The 19,941-nt window shown below is 42.9% G+C and overlaps 1 protein-coding gene across 1 annotated transcript in view; it reads left to right on the forward strand.

The window, feature by feature from the left end:
• PARP8 (poly(ADP-ribose) polymerase family member 8) overlaps window positions 1-19,941 on the forward strand; it is a 184,000-nt gene that overhangs the window by 83,007 nt on the left and 81,052 nt on the right. Inside the window, exons 3-4 of the mRNA XM_054986734.1 lie at window positions 12,595-12,632; window positions 16,741-16,830. Of these exons, the coding sequence (XP_054842709.1) occupies window positions 12,595-12,632; window positions 16,741-16,830 (128 nt within the window). The remainder of the gene's footprint in view (window positions 1-12,594; window positions 12,633-16,740; window positions 16,831-19,941) is intronic.

Genomic DNA, 19,941 nt, shown 5'->3' on the forward strand with positions numbered 1-19,941 from the left:
TCAGAGGTGTAGCACCAAAAGACAGAGATCTCTTAGTGACACTGAGAGATCTCTGTCTTTTGGTGCTACACCTCTGAAGATGCCAGCCACCGCTGCTGGCGAAACGTCAGGAACTACAATGCCAAGACCACGGCAATACAGCCCGGAAAACCCACAACAACCATCGTTCTCCGGCCGTGAAAGTCTTCGACAATACAAACAAACAGTTGGCCTTGGTTTTCACCATCCTAAATAATTTTGTGTCATCTGCAAACTTAGCCACTTTGCTGCTCATCCCCAGTTCCAGGTCATTTATAAACAAATTAAATCACACTGGCTCCCGTACTGATCCTTGTGGGACCCCACTGCTTACTTCCCTGTCCATTGGGAGAAGTGTCCGCTTATTCCTACTCTGCTTCTTGTCATTTAACAAGTTTTTAATCCATAAAGGGACTTGAACATGAAAGTTTAACTTGTATGTGAAAGTTAAACCTTAGGAGGCTTTGGGTAGAAGCTTCCAGCCCTACATGTTCCATCCAGTTAGAACTAGACATGGGCATGAACAGAAAAAAAATGAACATGGTGTTCGTTGTTCGTTGCCATCAATGAACAGCGAACATTGACGAACATGACCTGTTCACGAACATGTTCATTGTTCGTTGTTCGTGGGGGCCAGCAGGCTCTCCTACAGCCATCAAGATCCTTACCACACTGCTCCCAGAAACCCTACCTGAGCAGGCAGCAGGAAAGGTACTAGTAATAAATAATAGCTTGGCCCAGAGCCTGGCAGCAGCCCTGGAACTTGAAGAGGTAGATCCCTATCCCACCACATACAAAGAAAATTCAAGCTCCAATGCACTCTCCCTGTCTCTCTCTCAAAATGCCAACAGCAACTGTCTCTCCCTCACTCTCTGCAAAACCCAAGCTGGGAGCCCCCCTCCCCCCTGCTCTTTGCTTCCTTGTAATAAATTTGGAGCTCCACACTTGAAAGGAAGACCTGCCTATCAAGCTAAATTGGGCTTAGATTGGGGTTTCCAGGGCAACAGCAGGAGTTCAGACAGAGTTCAGGCAGTCCCTGCCTCCGGTTGCCAAGGGAATTGATTGCAGGTGCCAGATTATCTGGCTTGACGAACAGCAATGAACAGCAATGAATGAGGCTTGCAACAACCACCCGTTTGTTTAGAATGGGGCCTCACGAACAGCTTGTTTGCGAACAGCTGATTGGACTGTTAGTGGCTTTTTTTTTAGTTCTTATTGCTGTTTGTGCCCATCTCTAGTTAGAACTCTAACACACATGAAAGCTGAACTTCACAGTCATCCATGCGGCAAAGTTTATTTATTTACTTAATTTATACCCAGCCATTCTCCTCAGTGGAGAGCTGAAGTGGTTTTCATTGTTCTCTGCTCTTCCATTTTAAAAGCCATGTATGGTGATAAATTCTGCATTTATTGGGTGCTTGGTAATCTTCTTCTGTCGCTGCTGGTCTTGCTGCTATCCTTTGGAGTTTGTGATCTCTTGCCTAGCAGGAGGGCAGCACAGCCCTCAGAGAGCTCTTGTTTCATACTGCTATTGTACCGGTTGTTCTATAGCCTTCAGAAGTTAATTTGTTTTTAGAGCATCGGATTGTGTCATGAACAGGGCTGTAACTCCCCAAGTATAATGAAAAGAAAATAAAGAGATTTGAACATCAGAAAGATTTTGGAAAAAGCAAACTGCTCTTTCTTTTTTTAAAAGCAATTTTTACTAGTAGCATTCAGGACTGGGGCAGCTGGCACTAGAACTTTCTAACCCTCAGTTCTGATCTTGCAACTTTTTACAGGAAAAAAGGCTCATCTGGGTGTAAAAAAAATTATAAATGGCCACATTGGCCCATGGCCCACACAAAATCCAGAACAGGAATTGATGTAATATCTTTTATTAGGGCAAACAAAAATGACAAAACATAGTGTAAGCGTTCAGGCTCATCAGAACTCTTAATCAGGCTGGCTCTTAAAAGTCTGGATGTTTTTAATTTTTAATTCCTACTAGTTTCTAGCATAGCTCCATCCTCCCAGAATTCAAGCTGCCTCCTTCTGACCTGGTTTAGGTGTTAATGCTCTTATTTGGTAAATTAGCAGTGAAATACTAAACAGAGTTAGATCCTTTAAAATCTATTGAAGTCAATGAGTTTAGAAAGGCCTAACTCTGTTTTAGGAATGCACAGCAAATATCTTAAATCCTCAGTTTGGTGTAGTGGTTAAGAGTGGCCAGTTTGATGTAGTGATTAAGAGTGGCAAGACTCTAATCTGGAGAACTGGGCTTGATTCTCCACTCCTCCACTTGAAGCCAGCTGGGTGACCTTGGGTCAGTCATAGCTATGGTTGCCAGTCCCCTGCTGGGGGCAAGGGATCACCTGCTCCCACCCCCCCACCCCCCCACTTACCTAATTGTGTATTGAGCCTGGAGCTCAGAATGATTGCAGCCCAGAGTGATTTCAGCCAAAACAAGGTTGTTTATTGCAAGCCAGAACAGACAGACAACAGCAGACAGTACTCACTAGATGACACTACACAGACTGAACAGAAACCCTCAATATATACAGAGAAACCCCGCCCCAAGAATAGCTAGCAACCAATAAGAATGTTTGCTTTACAAGACCATCATTTGCATTCACTATATACAATGTATAAGATAGGCAGGCCACTGATTGGTCTTTATTTGAGAGGACCGATTGGCTGCTGCCTTCAGAAGGTACCCAATGAATGTGCATGTGAAGGTATCCAATGAGGATTAAGTGCAGGCAATGTAACCAATGAGAATGAAGTGTGTTAGGAACCTTGACATAACCTGAAGCTAACGGTGCATAACATTCAATACAGTAATTACCTTAGAGGCCTTGTTTGGCCTAACTCAGCCCAATACACAACATACCTGATCAACGGAGGGGGGGCATGCCTTCCAGGGTGCGCTCCCCAGCGGCACAGTGCACTACCATGCTCCACAGTAGCTGGATTTGGGCCAACGTGCCCGAATCAGCCTGGATTCAGGGGGAATCCGGGCCAAGGGGAAACTTAAAAACTGAGGTGAAACCTAAAAGGTCTGTGCCGAGCTTCCGACCTCCCACCCGGGGGGTTGGGGGACCTGGCATCCCTAGTCACAGCTTTCTCAGAGCTCTTTCAGCCCCACCCACCTCACAGGGTGATTGTCATAAGGATAATAACACTTTGTAAACCGCTCTGAGTGGGCATTAAGTTGTCCTGAAGGGCGGTATATAAATTTAATGTTATTACTGTGACACTGAGAGATCTCTGTCTTTTGGTGCTACACCTCTGAAGATGCCAGCCACAGCTGCTGGCGAAACGTCAGGAACTACAATGCCAAGACCACGGCAATACAGCCTGGAAAACCCACAACAACCATCGTTCTCCAGCCGTGAAAGCCTTCGACAATACAATGTTATTATTTCCTCTTCAATACACCTTGCCTGCTAGGCCACAATCAAGCTCTGCCACGGCTGTTCTTTCTGAGCTCCAGTCCAGCTTCCTCTGAGATTTTGTTCCCTGTACCCTGAATTCCAGGCTGCTTGGGTATCTATGCCTCAGTTAGGGCTACCTAAAGGTGGAGATTTCAGTTCTTCCAGAATTACAATTGATTTCCAGACGACATAGATCAATTGCCCAGGAGGAAATTGCTTCAGAGGACAAAGTCTGTGGCATCACATCCCCGCAGAGTTCTGTCCCTTCACTTAACTGTACCCTCCCCAGGCACTGTCCCCAAATCTCCAGGAATTAAACCCTAGCCCAAGCACAAGATACAAATCAAACTTTCTTTTTGTTTCCTTCTTGTTTTCTGTTGCCCCAGGGGGTTGGACCAGAACGAACAGGTTAAAATTAAATCAAAAGAGTTTTCAGCTAAACATTACAGTGGAGCAGGCTTCCCCGGGAGGTGGTGGGCTCTCCTTCTTTGGAGGTTTTTAAGAAGAAAGTAGATGGCCATCTGACAGTAGTGCTGGTTCAATGACTCAGTATGAATTTAGGCAGATAGAGAGAGGGCAGGAAGGGATGAGCTGATGATAAGCACTCATAAGTCTTTCTTATATGCCCAGGGTAATGCCGATCACCACTTGGGGATCAGGAAGGAACATTTCTCCAGGCCAGACTGGCAGGGGATCTGGGAAGGTCCCCCCCCCCGTTCCTCTGGCCATAGAGTAGGGGTCAATGGTGAAGGAGGAGGGGTAGTTGTGAATTTCCTGCATTGTGCAGGGGGTTGGACTAAATGGCCCTTGGGGTACCTTCCAGCTCTACATTTCTATTTTTCTTGGATAGAGAGGCTTGAGGTTGACATGCGACTGCTACATCAAATAGGAATAGTAAAAACTCAATGTGATGCCTCTTGTCCAGCACCAATAGTCCAGTCTGATTTGGATAATGTAGAAAAAACAGTCTCCTTCCACCCTTAACAAATGCTGGAGATCGGAAAAGTTTTGATCATTAGTAAAGCTCTTTTGTACCAGCTGTTGAGCTAATTAATTTGATTTGTCAAGGTGCTGTTGACCAAATGCCCTGAACAAGCGAGTGCAGGATAATTAACAACATCAGAGTCTTTGCAGTCAGTGTTAGTTTTGGTACGGAAGCTTTGCATAGCAGAGCGGACTATGTTCCAGCAACTTGCCACCACTTTGTTTGCATAGCAAGTTAATTCAAGCATCTATTTACAAGTGATAGTTACTGTTTTGTTCTCATGCGGTTGAATTGCACTGATTGGCTGCTTGCAAGAATTATTCTTAGCGGAAAAATGCAAATTTGCAATACTTTGACTCAGCACCCAGGTTCCTCCTGGAGTACTGGAGGATGGGGCTAACAGTTTCAGTGTGCGACTAATATAGCATAGACCGCTGTGGTTTAATTAATCAGCTAAAAAAGGAGAGTTCTGCTTTGGATGGTTTGGTGTAAATCTTTCCCCCAGTTTGAGTCTTCTCAGAAGGACGACTTTCTCAGTTCCTTGTGCTCTGTTTGCTAAAATACAGCTTTTGAAGACATAGATTGTTGAAAGAAGGATTACCATATAGACGAGCCATCACTAAAATGCATTGGGGTATGGCAGGCTTTAAATAAATCATATTGTGCTTTATGGGACATTCTGCTTTGGGAAGATCTGGAAGACCTCTGAAGTTTACTGGTAAATTAGTGTCATCATCGTTACTGATAACAATAATTGCAATACTTTCTGGACTACAAAGTCCACCTTTCTATTTCACCAGTGCACTTTACCTCCCTTTCAAAAAAACAGTAGAATAATGTAATAAAAAGACTGTAATGGACTGAATCCACACTTACCGGCATAACGCTAAACAGTCGGAATGATAGCGTCTTCCTGGCACTTTTTCTGAGGTCATCGCGCCATGAGAGTGGCATCGTGGCGCGATGACATCATAAAACGCGCTAGGAAGACGCTATCATTCCGACTGTTTAGCACTATGCCGGTAAGCAGGGCTTTTTTTCTGGAAAAAGGGGGGGTGAAACTCAGTGGGTTGCCCTTGAAGAAAATGGTCACATGGCTGGTGGCCCCTCCCCCTGATCTCCAGACTGAGGGGAGTTTAGATTGCCCTCCGTGCTGAGCGGCACGGAGGGCAATCTAAACTCCTCTCTGTCTGGAGATCAGGGGGCGGGGCCACCAGCCATGTGACCATTTTCAAGAGGTTCTGGAACTCCGTTCCACCATGTTCCAGCTGAAAAAAGCCCTGCCGGTAAGTGTGGATTCAGCCTTGCTTACAGTGCGACTAGTGACCTTAGAAGGGTGTGCCCTGGGTTAGGACATCAGTACTAACCTAGCTACCTTGCCCTTGTCATTGGAATCTGCCATCTCTAGGTCTGCCAACTTTTAAACTGGTCCGTCCTGCTCTCCCTTTCATTTCAGTTTGATCAGGTGACATTGTTTAGCTTCATGGCATGAAAAGCTTCACGTGCCCATTTCTACTAATTAAACTTGGATTCAAGAAAAAGGACATTTTTTCCCTGTAGAGTTGGCAACCCTACTCAGAAGAAACCAGCTCAGGCAGTGAGTACCCTCCCCTCCAGAGACCCCTGGAAGAAACTAGGAAGAGCCCTGATAGGTGGGGTCCTCTATCAACAGTTTATCCATCTAGCTTCAGAAGAATAACATTTCCATTTGAAGGAGGCGGCAGCTGTATTTGCCAATTCTCCCCTTTCCCCTTTGCCCATTAGAGGTTCCTCAGGGTCAGTGTACCCTCAAGAACAAAATTGGGAGTGGGGAATTCAGTAGATTGTAGCAAGAGAGGCAGTGTCTTGCTCCGTGAAGTTTATGGATTGATAGTTGTATGCAAGTGACTTTAAAAAAAAAACCTTTTCATAAGTCCAACACACTGTGCAGTGCTGAACAGTATTGAAGCTGACTTAGAAGAGTGTTACTGTTTAGGATTGAACTGCACATTTTTGAGAAAGGAATAGCTCTTATAAGGATATAGTTAGTGATGCTCACCAGTAGTGGAACCTTTGTTGAGTCAAAATAAAATAAGGACTTTGTCTCAAGAAAAAAAGATTAAAACAACATGTTTTCTTTTTTATAAGATGCTAAAACAGTGGAGTTGACTTGGGAGCAAAAACTCATCATGATATTTAATGTAAAGAATTCTATAAGGTTTCCATAGGCACAGCACAGTGTTCCCATGAAGTGCTAAGAAGGCCAAATGTGTGTGAAACTAGGAAACGGAGACACCCAACAACTGTACAAGTACCCGCGCAGAAAGAGTCAGCAGTTTGAAGACGGAATGGTGAATGTTATCAGTTTCTTAAGCCATCTTTGCATTACCTGGAAGAGTAGATGCAAATCATAGCAGAGAGGTTACTTACTGATTGAATGTAACTCCTGAAATCCTTTTTAAACGCTCCTTTAAATGAGGGGGTGTATTTTTTAAAGGACTGGCAATTTTTCTAACATTAGGAAATTGTTATTAAGACTGTCGTTACCAAATACTTAAAAAGTGCCCGCAGTGAACAAACTTCTCATCGAAAGATGTATTTGCAAATTGAATCATGTTATTTCTTAAATCTTATCATATATCATATGTATGGTTTTCTCTTTGTAATGTAGCATGAGTGTGATTTGTTTTGTGTTTTATGTAGTTCTGAAAATCTAAAGAATAAGAATGTAATAATATTTAGCATTTATAGAATTCTTTTATGTCTCCTAATTCTTACAGCAACCCTGCATTGTAAGCCAAAATTTTTGTCCTTGGCAATCAATGGACTTAGAACGATGTAGTTAAGCTTAGGGTTGCACTGCAGCTATCTTAACGGACTTGAAGGTAGCTCTTCAAGTCCTGGAGTGTGTCTGCAACCTTGCATTTCCCTTGTATCATTAATGAAAGACTGAGGCATTTCCCCCTAGGTTTAGATACACTTAAGCTGCTGTGCTATTGTTCTGTGAGCAGTGGAATCGGCTGCCTAGGGGTTCCCCCTCATCAAGGAGTGGCTGGTCGAATAATTGTTGGGAATGCTTTAGGCTGTTCCTGCATTGGGCAGGGGGTTGGACTAGATGGTCTATAAGGCCCCTTCCAGCTCTACGATTCTATGACTCTCTGCATGTTTATCATTCATCCATCATAGGATGAAGTGTCAGTATACTTGTGTGAATGAGGTAGCACAGATTCATCACCACAAACAGCACTTTTGATACCAACTGATACTGGCTGAAACAAAATCCTTATTGAGGGATTTTTGTCTTGGCATCATCCAGATTAGATCACTGTGTTGCATAATTTGTGGGGCTGTTCCAGAACTCCAAGTGATGTGTAATGTAGCTACCAGATTGCTAACCGGGGCTTGTAAATCAGATCATATCTTGCCAAGTGCTGACAGATCTGCACCTGCTACCCATCTGTTTCTGGTCACAGTAAAAAGTGCTGGTGGTACCCTGGTAGCAGGCCACTTACAATCCCATATTAAGCAGATATAGACCCTTCTACATCTATATCAATCAGTTTAGAAACATGCAATAGGATGGTACTGCCAGAGCTTTACAAGTACTCATGGGACTGCTTGCTTCCATGCAGTCCTGTCCCTTCCTCAGTGACCCTTCTCCATGATGAAAGATCATGGAAGGGACATGCATGCATGAACCAGAGTGGTATATTGTGTGGTTCCCAACCTCCAGGTGGTGGATGAAGATCTCCAGGAACTTTAACTGATCTCCAGGCCACAGAGATCAGTTCCTCTGGAGAAAATGGCTGCCTTGGTAGGTGGATTCTATGGCATTATACCCAGCTGAGGTCCCTCCCCTCCCCAAACCCCACCCTCTCCTGGCTCCACTCCCCCAAATCTTCAGGAATTTCCCAACCAGGAGCTGGCAACCCTAGCATATTGTTGTTGGCAGATCAACAGAATTTAGGGACCTGTTCTGCAGCACTTAGGAAACCTGTGTTGCCTTTTGCAAACGGTCTGCTCTCCTTTCCAACTTGCTTCTGACATCTCAGCGGCTCCAAAAGTTCTGGGACTGGAACAGTTGAGCAAAGAGAAGAACTTTGGACAAACTTGTTGAAACGTTGCTCAATCATCCTCTTTTGGTCCAGTTAATCCTGCCACATGGCATCCAAATGCAAAGCACATGGCCGTTTAATGGCTGCTCCTGTTCAAATAGGAATCAACAGCTGTAGGATAACCTCTTGTTTTATTTACCCCACTTAGGCAAACATTCTTTATACTGAGCTGAGCTGTACGTGTCTTGGGCATGTACTGTTGTTCTCCATGCTGATTTTAGAATCAAAATGTTCCTTCGGTTTTGCTCCATTCACTTCACCATTCAGCTCTTGTACTCCTGCAGGGGAATGTCTTCCTGCTCTCTCCCACACAGCCACACATGCTGGCCCGCCTACCTGCTGTTCACACTCCAAGCCTGGCTCCTGGTGTAAGCACAGCAGCCAGGGCTAGCACAGTAAGGGATGGCAGGAGAGAGGGGGAGGGGGAGGAGGATCGTCTCCCCACTCCCAGCCTCTTAAAACAAGGTTGCCAGTGAAAGGCAGTGGTTAGAATGTTGGCAATAACTGTGAGCAGAACCACAAGTGACAAAAGGCACAGATTGGACACTTATCTGCTTCCCTCAAGTTTTGATGGGAAATGTAGGCATCCTGGTCTCGCAGCTTCGCTCTCTGACTGCTGTCCAATGGACTTTTCAACTGTCACTTGTCCAACATTCTGCCAAGCTGCCTACATTTCCCATCAAAACTTGAGGGAAGCAGACAAGTGTCCAATCTGTGCTTTTTGTCACTTGTGGTTCTGCTCGTAGAGGTTTGAGTGTTGGGCTAGGATTTACAAGGCCCAGGGTCAAATCCTTATCCTGCCAAGGAAGCTCACTAGGTGAACCCAAGGTGGTCACTCTGTCTCAACTGAACCTACTTCACAGAGTTCTTATTGTAAGGAAAAAGGCAAGAGGGGAGAATGCTGGCAAAAAGTGGGATATGACTAACTTCATTTGAAATGTGGTGCTGGAGGAGAGTTTTACAGATACCACGGACAGCCAAAAAGACAAGTAAGTGAGTATTAGATCAAATCAAGACTGAATTCTCCCTAGAAGCTAAAACGGCAGGGCTAAGGCTTTCTTACTTTGATCATGTCATGAGAAGACAAGATTCTCTGGAAAAGTCAATAATGCTAGGAAAAGTGGAAGGTAGTAGGAAAAGAGGCAGATCTAAAATGAGACGGCTTGACTCATTAAAATAAGTGACTTCCTCCAGTTTGCAGGATCTGAGCAAGTCCGTTAATGATAGGACGTTTTGGAGGTCTTTCATTCATAGGGTTGCCATAGGTTGGAGGCGACTTGATGGCGCATAACACACACACAACTAACTAATTGAATAAGGTTCAAGCCGCCACTTGGCCTTGAGCCTCACTGAGTGACCTGAGGCTTCTGTCTCTGTCCTCCACCTTCCCTACCTCACAGGATTGTTGTGAAGATAAAATGAGTGGAGAAGCTTTTTTCCCTTGAAGGGATGGGATTAAAATGATCTCGATAATGAACTTTAAAGGGAAAAAATTGTCATTCATTATCCTTTACTATTACTTTTTGATTTCCAAACTAATAGGTTTTTTTGTTTCATTTTTAAAATTGTTTGAAAAGGAATGTGTATCCCTGGTGAGCATCATTCTACTTCAACAGGTTGCAGGTGGCTGTAATGAAACCTTTTATTGTCTCCCACAGCTGAATACAGTAATCAGGAAAAAGCTGGTCAAATTAAATGAACAATTTCAGTGTAATCAATGGTCCTTAACATTAATGACAAATCAGATACAAACATACAATTAAATCCATATCATTAGAATCCATGTCGTTAGAAAAAAAACCCCACGGATTTTGAGCAGATTGATTTTAAAACTATTGCTTGTTGGTTGGATTCCCCCATCCCTGCTTACTAAATAGGGTCCAGTTGGATTCAATTGTGTGTCTCTGTTATAATTGTATGAAGGACAGTTGATTAGCTTACGCAGCCAACATGAAAACCTCTTGAGAATATCAGAATATGCCTCAATGTCAGTAGCCTGGAAAACATGACACTTTTCAAATAAATTAATCTTTTAATTTATCTTTAAAAATTAATCTTTAAAAATTAAGTCTATCATGCTTTGGAGCATTTTTTTTGGCCGATCATGAATCCATTTCTTTTACGACCACAGGTGCGAAGTACCTTTTGGCTGCATCTGAAATATATGTAATGCTGCTGAGGAAGCATTGCTGCTAAGTGGTTCTGAATTGCTGCATGGCAGAAAAAGGCAGACTTTTATTTCTTTGGCAAGGAGTAGCCCTCTACCTTTAGAAGGATCTTTAATAGCTGCAGTGTGGTATAGTGCTTAGAGTGCAGAACTAGGATCTGGAAGATCCAAATTCAAATCCCCACTCTGCGAAGGAAGCTCACTAGATGACCTTGTGCCAATCGCTCTCTCTCCACCCATCCTACCTCACAGGATTGTTATGAGGATAAAGTGGAAGAGGGGAGAAAGATGCTTTGGGTACATCATGAAGAGAAAAGCAGAGTATAAATATCTAAGTAAATCAAATAAAGACTTGGGTAGCTTGACCAGAGAACTGGCCCTGGAAGGAACTGCTCACTGTACATGCTTTTATTCTGAAATTAGTTTTAGAAGTTGTCCTTGTAAAGCAAGAATGACTAAAGGACGTCATGCAGCACAGAATAGAACTGCAGAACAATAAAGGCACAGAGCTGGGAAAATCCACTTTTTTCTTCTACAGAGATTCTGTCATTCTTTGTTTCAAAATGTTAATGTTTATGATAGTTTGTTGTATTTGGTATCTGTTATGAGCTGCTTTGAGGACTCCTGCCAAAAGAGGCTATGCATTTGAGCAGGTGATCTAGATGTGCAGAAGCACAGAGACAGTACTGATTCTCCCACGATATATTTGCGACCCAAGTCATAGAACCCCGAACTCTTGAAGCGGCTCCTTTTACAATAGGTCTATCATTTCTTTTGGCCAAGTAGCTAATCTCCACTCAACGCCTGTCTGAAAAGGATGCAGTGGGTTGGATCCCTCCGGCTTTTCCACTGGTGGAAAAGGGAGGAGCTGGCCCTCTTCAAAAAAGCTGTGCTGCAAATCATAGGGCCTGCATTGACACGAACCATGTGGGGTAGGGTCTGCAAGAAGGAAGGGAGTTGGACAAGACTGGATGAGAATTCTGGCTGGATCCAAACCATTGCTAGTTTTCTGGAGAGTGAAATGAATACCCGAGACAATGTTGGGTTGGACCCTACCTCTGGCTAAATTGCTTAACAGGCAACAAAGGAAGACTTGCTCTCTTAGTAGAGTAGAGTCCTGAGTTTTAGATTGCCAGCTGGCAACTTGCCAGGAGATGCTGGAGGCAGGTACAATTGTGCCAGCATCACACAAACGTGACATCACTTCTGGTTCAGAACTGGAAATGATGACATTGCATCGTGTATAGAATTCGGCCAAAGCCATGGAGCTTTGAGCAAATTCCAGAGCATAATTGACATCATTGGCCTGTGAAGTGGGGGTGGGTAATGGGGACTGATGCCAGGAGATCTCCTGGCATAGCAGGAGACTGCCTTCCCCCAACTGGGATCCATTCTGTTCTCATTGTCAAAAATCCTCTGAAGGCAAAGTGCCTGTAGCAGCTGCTCCTTTTTTCTTTTCTTATGTGAAATCAATTGTAGGGAAGGGAGAATAAAGCTGCAATCCCCATACCTCAAACTCTGTAGGAGAATAGGCCTGAAGGAATTCCATACATCTTTGCAAGAATTTTGTCAGTGATTTGTTGGTTGCTGCTGTAATATATTTTCCTTCAGAAATAAAAAGGTTGAGAGAAGGAAGGTGCAAGAAATACTCGTTTTGAATTGAACAGGTGAGCAATCAATCACACCCACACATGCATGCTTTTGTACACGCGCACACACACAGAGTGGTTTCGGATCACAGCTAGGTTATTTCCATTGGAGGGAGTATTGTACTATATTTATTTAATTATTTGCACTAAGCATTTTGTAAGCTGCCGAGAAAGCTGTGTTGTTGAGCTGTCAGAACTCTATAAATAAACATGGACAATTTAGGATAAAATTTTTATGGTTCTTTTTTTTTTTTTTTTTAAACAGCATATCCTATTCGGTGCACGTCTCTGAGGATTATCCAGGTAATGTGTTCCTTTCTCTTACTGCTGCCATTTTTTAGATTCCGCTGAAGGCATTTGAAACTCCTCTGTGATGGTGCCCAAGATCACCTTTGTGTGCATCGCATTTCATTAGCACCTTCTTTTGCACTGTTATTTCTGCTTTTCAACCTTTCTTTGTAAATGGGGTGAGAATAAAAAAATGTAATTTCTGGCAGAGAGATTCTCTCACTGCGGATGAGTGGGGGGTGGCAGGGTGAGTGGGAAGAGATTTTTCTCTGCCAGCTGCCATCCCCGGTGGGAGAATCATCAGAAAGTACCAGTGAAGGACCTGATATCTTATCACATTCAGGAACTTTCGGAAGAATGTTTGGTCTTCATGACTCACTTGAAAACACATGGGGCCATGTAAGGTAAAAGGTTAAAAGTCAGAAGTGGGCTGGCCAGTAGTTCAAGCATAGGAGTATCTTACAGTGATCCTTGACATTTGCATGTCATTTTGATTTTCATCATTGTGAATCATCATAGATGAAGTAAGGGATGGTATGTACTTCTTTTCCCGAAGTTCCATCCCTTTGAATTCTGTCCATTCTAGTATTGTGGTCCCAGACCTTAAGGAGAGCAATAGGATTAAGAGGAGCTGTGTTTCCATGGTAGAGCATCCTCTTTGGAGAAGGTGCTGCTGTCTATGTCTACTGACTTGGCTTTCACTACTGAAACACATCTCTGAGGTTCAGGGTAGGATTTGAACGCAGACTGTGAGAACAAATACAGAGACAGAAATTCTAGGCAAATGTTTCTTGGAAACAGTTTGATTTGGCAAATCTATTCATCTCTGGTTGATTTGCCTGCTGAGCAGTGACCCTACTGTCAGCAGCGACAATAACAACAAAACCCAGTATATTATAATGGGTGAAGTCAGCCATGATTGAAGAAGCACATGTAAACTTGATAGTTCAACAAGACTTCTGTGCACTTTATGGTACATCTATATTCTCCTGCTGTAGTGGGAGATCTCCCGGCTTGCCCCCCCCCCCCCCGATTCCCAATGCTGCTCTTCAGCATTAGGGAGCTCTTCAATGTTGTGCTGATGAGCAATGTTACTTCCAGCACAAAACTGGAAGTGATGTCATTATGTCAGCACACTGCTTTAGAATTCGCCCCAAACTCTTTGTTTTAACTATAAATTTTGGAGAGAACCCTAGAGCATCGTCCCAATGCAGTGATGTCACTGCTGGTTCTCCACCAGAAGTGACATCATGGATTGGCGTGACATACACCAAAACTGTCCCTGCCCCCAAATGCTCCTATATTCACTGAATGATGCAGTGATGCAGCTCTTTGATGGGGAAAACACAGAATATAGTCAGAAATGCTTATGCATTGTATCATAGACATGCAGATAATACAGTGAGCATGATAAAGGTAAAAAGACTACAATCCATTTGGTCCTACTAAATTCTGTAGTAAACAGGCTGCGGATGTAGTGAAAGCTATAACAGGCATTTTAAAAAATTCATTATAAGGCTGATAAAATGAAACGAGGATTGTGCTCCAGGAAAAAGCTTACAATACACAGTGTGGAGGCAAAATGTTCCATTACGGGGAATCAATACAATGTACCACAACGACTCCTGAAGGAGTCGTTATAGTTTACAGAGTATGTTCAAATGAATGAACGAGAACTAATGCCCACTGACAGACCAAGCTGAAGCACCAGTGTTTCTTAGCCTTAGTCTGAGTCTTCCGAACCAGCAAGTGATATTCTGAGACCGAAACTGGCTGCCTTCCTCTTTCTTAGTTTGGGTAATGGCCTTCTGATTGAGAGGACCAATCATTCTATGACCTCGGTAAGATGGAACTCCTTCCATGAATAGAAGCCTCTCTGACTTTGTTTGGGCTCTTGGCCAGCACCAGGGTATGCCCTCCGACGAAGAACAAGAGGCAGCAAATGAAAAAAAAATGGGACTCTTTGTTTCAAACTTCATTGTATCTGGCAGAGATGTTAAATAAATAAATGGTTGCCAAAGGGAAGAAAAAAATAGACAAGGGAGAAAGCATTTTCAACTTTCCAAATAGGACAGAATCAATGTGGTTAAAAAAAATATAGTTTCGGGCTTTGACTAAATGGGTTATGGATTGCAGCCTAAATCCATAAAACCGATTATTGAGAATGCTTTTACCACATATTGATTGAGGTGAGAGAGGGCCATTTTCACTGCTTAGGTCGTTTGAGTCTGGCTTGTTAAAGCTACCCCTCTGGTTATCATTGACGGTGCTTACAAAGATTGATAGAAGCTTGTCTTAGTTGTCTGACTTGCGTATCTTTTAGCTACTGCGCTATACAGTGTAAACTTTGTCTGGGACAGTTGGTTCCCTATTCCACCATGGTTCCAACATGATGCCCTATTCTGCCAGGTTTTAGAAGTCTCAGTATCTTTTGAAGCATGCGTGCATATCCTCTAATCTTACCCAGATGAAGAGTTGGATCTAGACTAATTTTTATGCAGGTGCCAGGACTTCCACATATCCATGGAAATGTTACATTAGATCCAAGTCATAAACTAGGGACTCATGTATAACACCCCGATTCTCGTCCTGAAGATCATTACTTGAGAATCCCCCACTGACTCTATTCCACCTGCATTATGCTTTATTCAAAGGTCTGCCTGTACTATTTTAGGAGATCATCATTTAGGTGATTGACTCCGCCCCCCCCATCTCCCTGCCCCTCCCAGATTCCCACAGGTTATCAGCCGCTGGCTGGCAACCCTAGGGAATAGAGACTTAATTTTTTAAAAGGAATAAAAATTAGGAATTCAGAGGATGTGTTATTATTATTGATATATTTTATCAATATTCAATTGCTGATTTTTTTTAATGAAATGCTCCAGTGGCCTGGGATTGGAAAGATGGCCAGTTCTGGGGGACTAGGGCAGGGAAATTGTGGGGAAACCTGCCGTGCAGAAGATCCATTGTTGCTGTACTGGCAGTCACAGACCACACAAACCCATCCCTAACTGGAAAGCACCTTCATGGAGTGTGTGTGTGTGTGTGTGTGTGTGTGTGTGTGTGTGTGTGGTGCCCTCAAGTCATAGCTGACTTATGATGAGGCCTGGCAGGGTTTTCATGGCAAGAGACTATCAGAGGTGATTTGCCATTGCCTGCCTCTGCAACCCTGGTCTTTGTTGGAGGTCTCTCATCCAATCGCTAACCAAAACCGACGTTGTTTAACTTCTTAGATCTGACAAGATCAAACTCACCTGGGCTATTCAGATCAGGGCATCATGAAACTTAAACTTATTTATCATGAAATGGAGAGTATCATGAAACTTATTTGCTGTTCTTTTGGAGTTCTTTTATGAATGCTTTTTAATTATCTTTTGCCCCTGGTTTATGCCTGTCTTTTTTAGCATTTTGCCCAAACTTAAAAGTCTCCTGTTCTGTTAATTGGATCAAGTTACACAATTGATCATTATATCCTTTGAAGAGAAAGATGAGAAAATCTACAATTGACTGCAGAGTACTTCCCTTTAAACCCAATGTTTCTGAGCAACGGAATGTAGCTTGGAGCTGTTACTTATCTTCTAATTTAGACCTATTGACTAACCATTTTCCAGTGATTCTCAGCATAACAAAAGAACAGTCATCAACTAGCAGCACTGGAAGTTGGTGGGGAAGAGGGATTTTATTGCTGTTGAAGTTTTTAGATTGAACATGTTGCTGCTCAGTTTAAAAGAATCCACTGGAAACACTAACATTTCAAGTGATTCATTGAGTCTGACAAGAAATGGTTAACTGGCTCGTCCTTTTGTGGATAATGAAAATTGCAAAAACAGGCTGCTCACAAATTAAACAGGGGTCTTGATATACTTTAGGGATGCCTCGGGTATGCAAACAAATGTGACTTGGTACAATAACTAGAAGAAAACGGGGACAAAACCCAAGAAGATTAAATGTACTCTGGGAGGAACAGTATGTTGAGGTGGAGGGGAAACCTCCTCAGAGGTTAGAAAATCTGGAAGAGCGGGTTTTGAGTGTGTGGGATTTCCAAATTGTCCCTTCCCTGTGATTCCTTGTGGGCCTCCATCTTGCTCCTACTAAATAGTTTTGTTTTTCTTTTGCTTTGCAGACAATACCTATGTGTCCAGTTCAGATAATGATGAAGATGTATTAGTGACAACAGAGCCAATCCCCATAATTTTCCACCGAATTTCTACAGGTAATGCTAAGACAGATAAACTCTGTTCCACAGATTTTTTTTTTTAAATGTGGCAGACAGGATGTGATTTTATGCTTAGAATAGACATATTCAAATGTTGGTTATGAAAAGTTCACTGTCAAGAAAGATCTGTCGCTGTCAAGAAAGATCTGACTTAGGACACCTCAAAGCGGAAGGCACAAACAGCTTCAGACAGAATTCAGGTGTTGGACTATGCTAATCCCATCTGCGACATGCATGGTATCACCTGTTCCTTACACCAACAGCTCAGGGTGAACACTAATGCACTAGTTTAGTCTTTAGGTATTTTTTAAAGACAACTAACATGTGCATGGAGGCACTTGGATAAGAAGTATATTTTTTCCACTGACCAAAGTGCCCAGGATAACGTACCTGGTCTGACACTTCCAGTTTATTCTCACAAGGATGAATTTTAGCCTGAGAGCGCTAACTTGTCCAAGATTATCCCCTGAGCTTCATGGAAAAATGAGGATTTGAACCTCAGTATTTCCACCTCTATTCCAGCACTCTAGCCCTGATGTCATACTATGAAACCTGAAAACCAGCTCATATACAGACTAACTCTATATACTTGGGGCGCTCCCCAATTATACAGGCAAATATAATCTGGTACATGGATCAATGCATCAGCAGACCAACAAATAACTCTAAAAAGAATGGCATGATCCTATTAAGGAAGTGGGTCTTGGGTGGTAATGCTTACTCTTACTAAGGATTAAAGAAAAGACAATGGATCGAAACTTTGGACCACAAGCATGCCTATTGTTTCATTCTGGAATGGAGTTCCAGTAGAGCAAAATACCAGGGAAAATCAAGGGAGTTGTTTGGATCTTCACCTTGCAAGTCACTAGCCAGTATGGTGTCCTGGTTGGGAGACCTGGGATGGAATCCGCACTCTGCCATGGAAGCTTGCTGAGTCTCCTTGGACCAGTCACAGGTTCTCAGCCTAACCTGTCTCATAGTGTTGTTGTGAGGATAAAATGGAGGAGAGGAGAATGACGTAAGCCACTTTGGTCGAAAGGTGGTGTATAAATCAAGTAAATTAATAAAATAAGTACATCAAACCTTATCACAGAATGATTATCTTTTCTATGGAAGGACATCCACAACAAGTAGGAGAAATATACTTTTCAAGCATTACCTTTATGGTGCTGTTGGAGATGTTAGCAGGAAAACATGAGGTTCCTCATCCAGGTTTTCCCTCTAATGTGGGTGAGCACTTGAAAAGGAGAATCGTCAGGAAGAGGAGGATACTTGATCCGTACGGTCCCTGCTGATAGTTTTCTACACATTCATGCTAGTGTAGTTTTTTTTTCCTTTTCCTTTTAGTTTTTCCATTGGAGTTCCAAAACTATAAGTAGGCCCAACCCAGGGGAAAGAGATGGGAGGGTATGATCGGGGGAAAGGACAGACTTAAGGGTCCCTCCCTCTCACCAGTTCACCTTCGTAAGTACTCTCCTTTCCTCCCCATGTTCCTGTCGTCTCAGAGAATGTGGACTTGGCACTCTGCTTTTGTGGAGATAAGGTAGCATTTCCCAGAGTTATATTATGCATTTGCAAAAGTTGCAAGTGAATCTAAAAACTCTGGGGATGTAGGCGAATGCAAAAAGCCAAGGACTTTAGTGACCAACAATATGAGGAATGTAAGAAATTCAGTGGGTCTATATGCTTTCTTTAGCATACATAATGCTAGAATTCAGGAGCACCTAACAAAGTTGATGGACAGTAGATTAGAGACTGTCCTTCTTCAAAAAAACTCATAATTAAATAATAGACTTCACTGCCAAAACATGTAGTGACAGCCATTAGCTTTGATGGCTTTCAAAGGAGATGAGAGAATTTCACAGAGAATAGATCTATTAATCACAAAGGCTAAATGGCACATCTAGGCTGTTTCAACACGGCTTACCTTGTTCCGGAAAACAGTGAAATCTCGCACAAAATCTCATGAAAAGATGCTGTTATCGTGCAAAATCGTGTGAGAAGATGCTGTTATCGTGTGAGAAGATGCGATAACAGCGTCTTCTCGCGAGATTTTGCGCAAGATTTCGCTGTTTTCTGGAACAAGGTAAGCCGTGTGGAAACAGCCTTAATTTCAGAGGCAGTATATCTTTGCATGCCAGTGGTTGGAGGGCAACCAGAAGCTTTTGTGTCCTGCTTGTGGGCCCTCTGTAGGTATCTCTTTGGCACTGTGGGAGACAAAACGCTGGTCTTGATGGCCCTTTGGGTGATCTGTTTGTGGCTATAGTATGCATTTGCAAAAGTTGTATGTGAATCTAGAAGCTCTCAGAAGTCTATTAGGAGCCTTGGCCATGGGCTTCTGAGACAGATGGAGCACTGGCAATGCAACTTGGCTTCTGTAAGTGGCAGGACAGCGATTCTTCGGTAAGCAGGAAGGAACAAAGGAGCTTTTGAGACAAAACGTGATGTGGCGGTTTTGAGGGAGGGCCAGACTGGTTACTCAAAGCATTTGATCTGAGTTTAGGAGAAGATACAGCACAACTTTAATAATGTATTTACAAAGCCAGAAGTTCGTAGGCCAGCTCCACTTGGCTGCAAAATAGAGTCACTCTTTTCCTTGCACACATTCTGTCCATAATTATTCATTAATTTGGATTTTCAACCAAGAAGACATGATCAGTTTTTCCCCATAAATAAAATGCAATTATGTTTAGAAACCCCACTTTTTTGTTTTACATACATTGTAATTACAGTCAGCATCTCAAAAGTGATGTTATAACATTCCTTTAATGCATTAATTTTGAAATAGCACCATAACACTAGCTGGTGGGAAAACGAAACCTGAGATTTACAGTGGGGATGCTACAGAAAATATCCTCCCAGTAGCAAGCTATTCACTCCCTAATTGCAACATTTGAATTGCTTATAATAATTATTGTTACGGTTGAAGGAAAGGGTCTCCATGCCCCTGCTGGATTTGTTTATTTTAATTCATTTATACCCCATTCTCTCTTCACAGTGGGGACCCAAAGCAGCTTACAGCTCCTCTCCTCCAGTTTAACCCCACAACCACCCTGTGAGGTAGGCTAGGTTGAGAGTGATGGCCCAAGGTTGCCTAGCAATCTTCCA

Source organism: Eublepharis macularius, chromosome 8 (genome assembly GCF_028583425.1).
Source record: "Eublepharis macularius isolate TG4126 chromosome 8, MPM_Emac_v1.0, whole genome shotgun sequence".
NCBI classification, from domain to species: domain Eukaryota; kingdom Metazoa; phylum Chordata; class Lepidosauria; order Squamata; family Eublepharidae; genus Eublepharis; species Eublepharis macularius.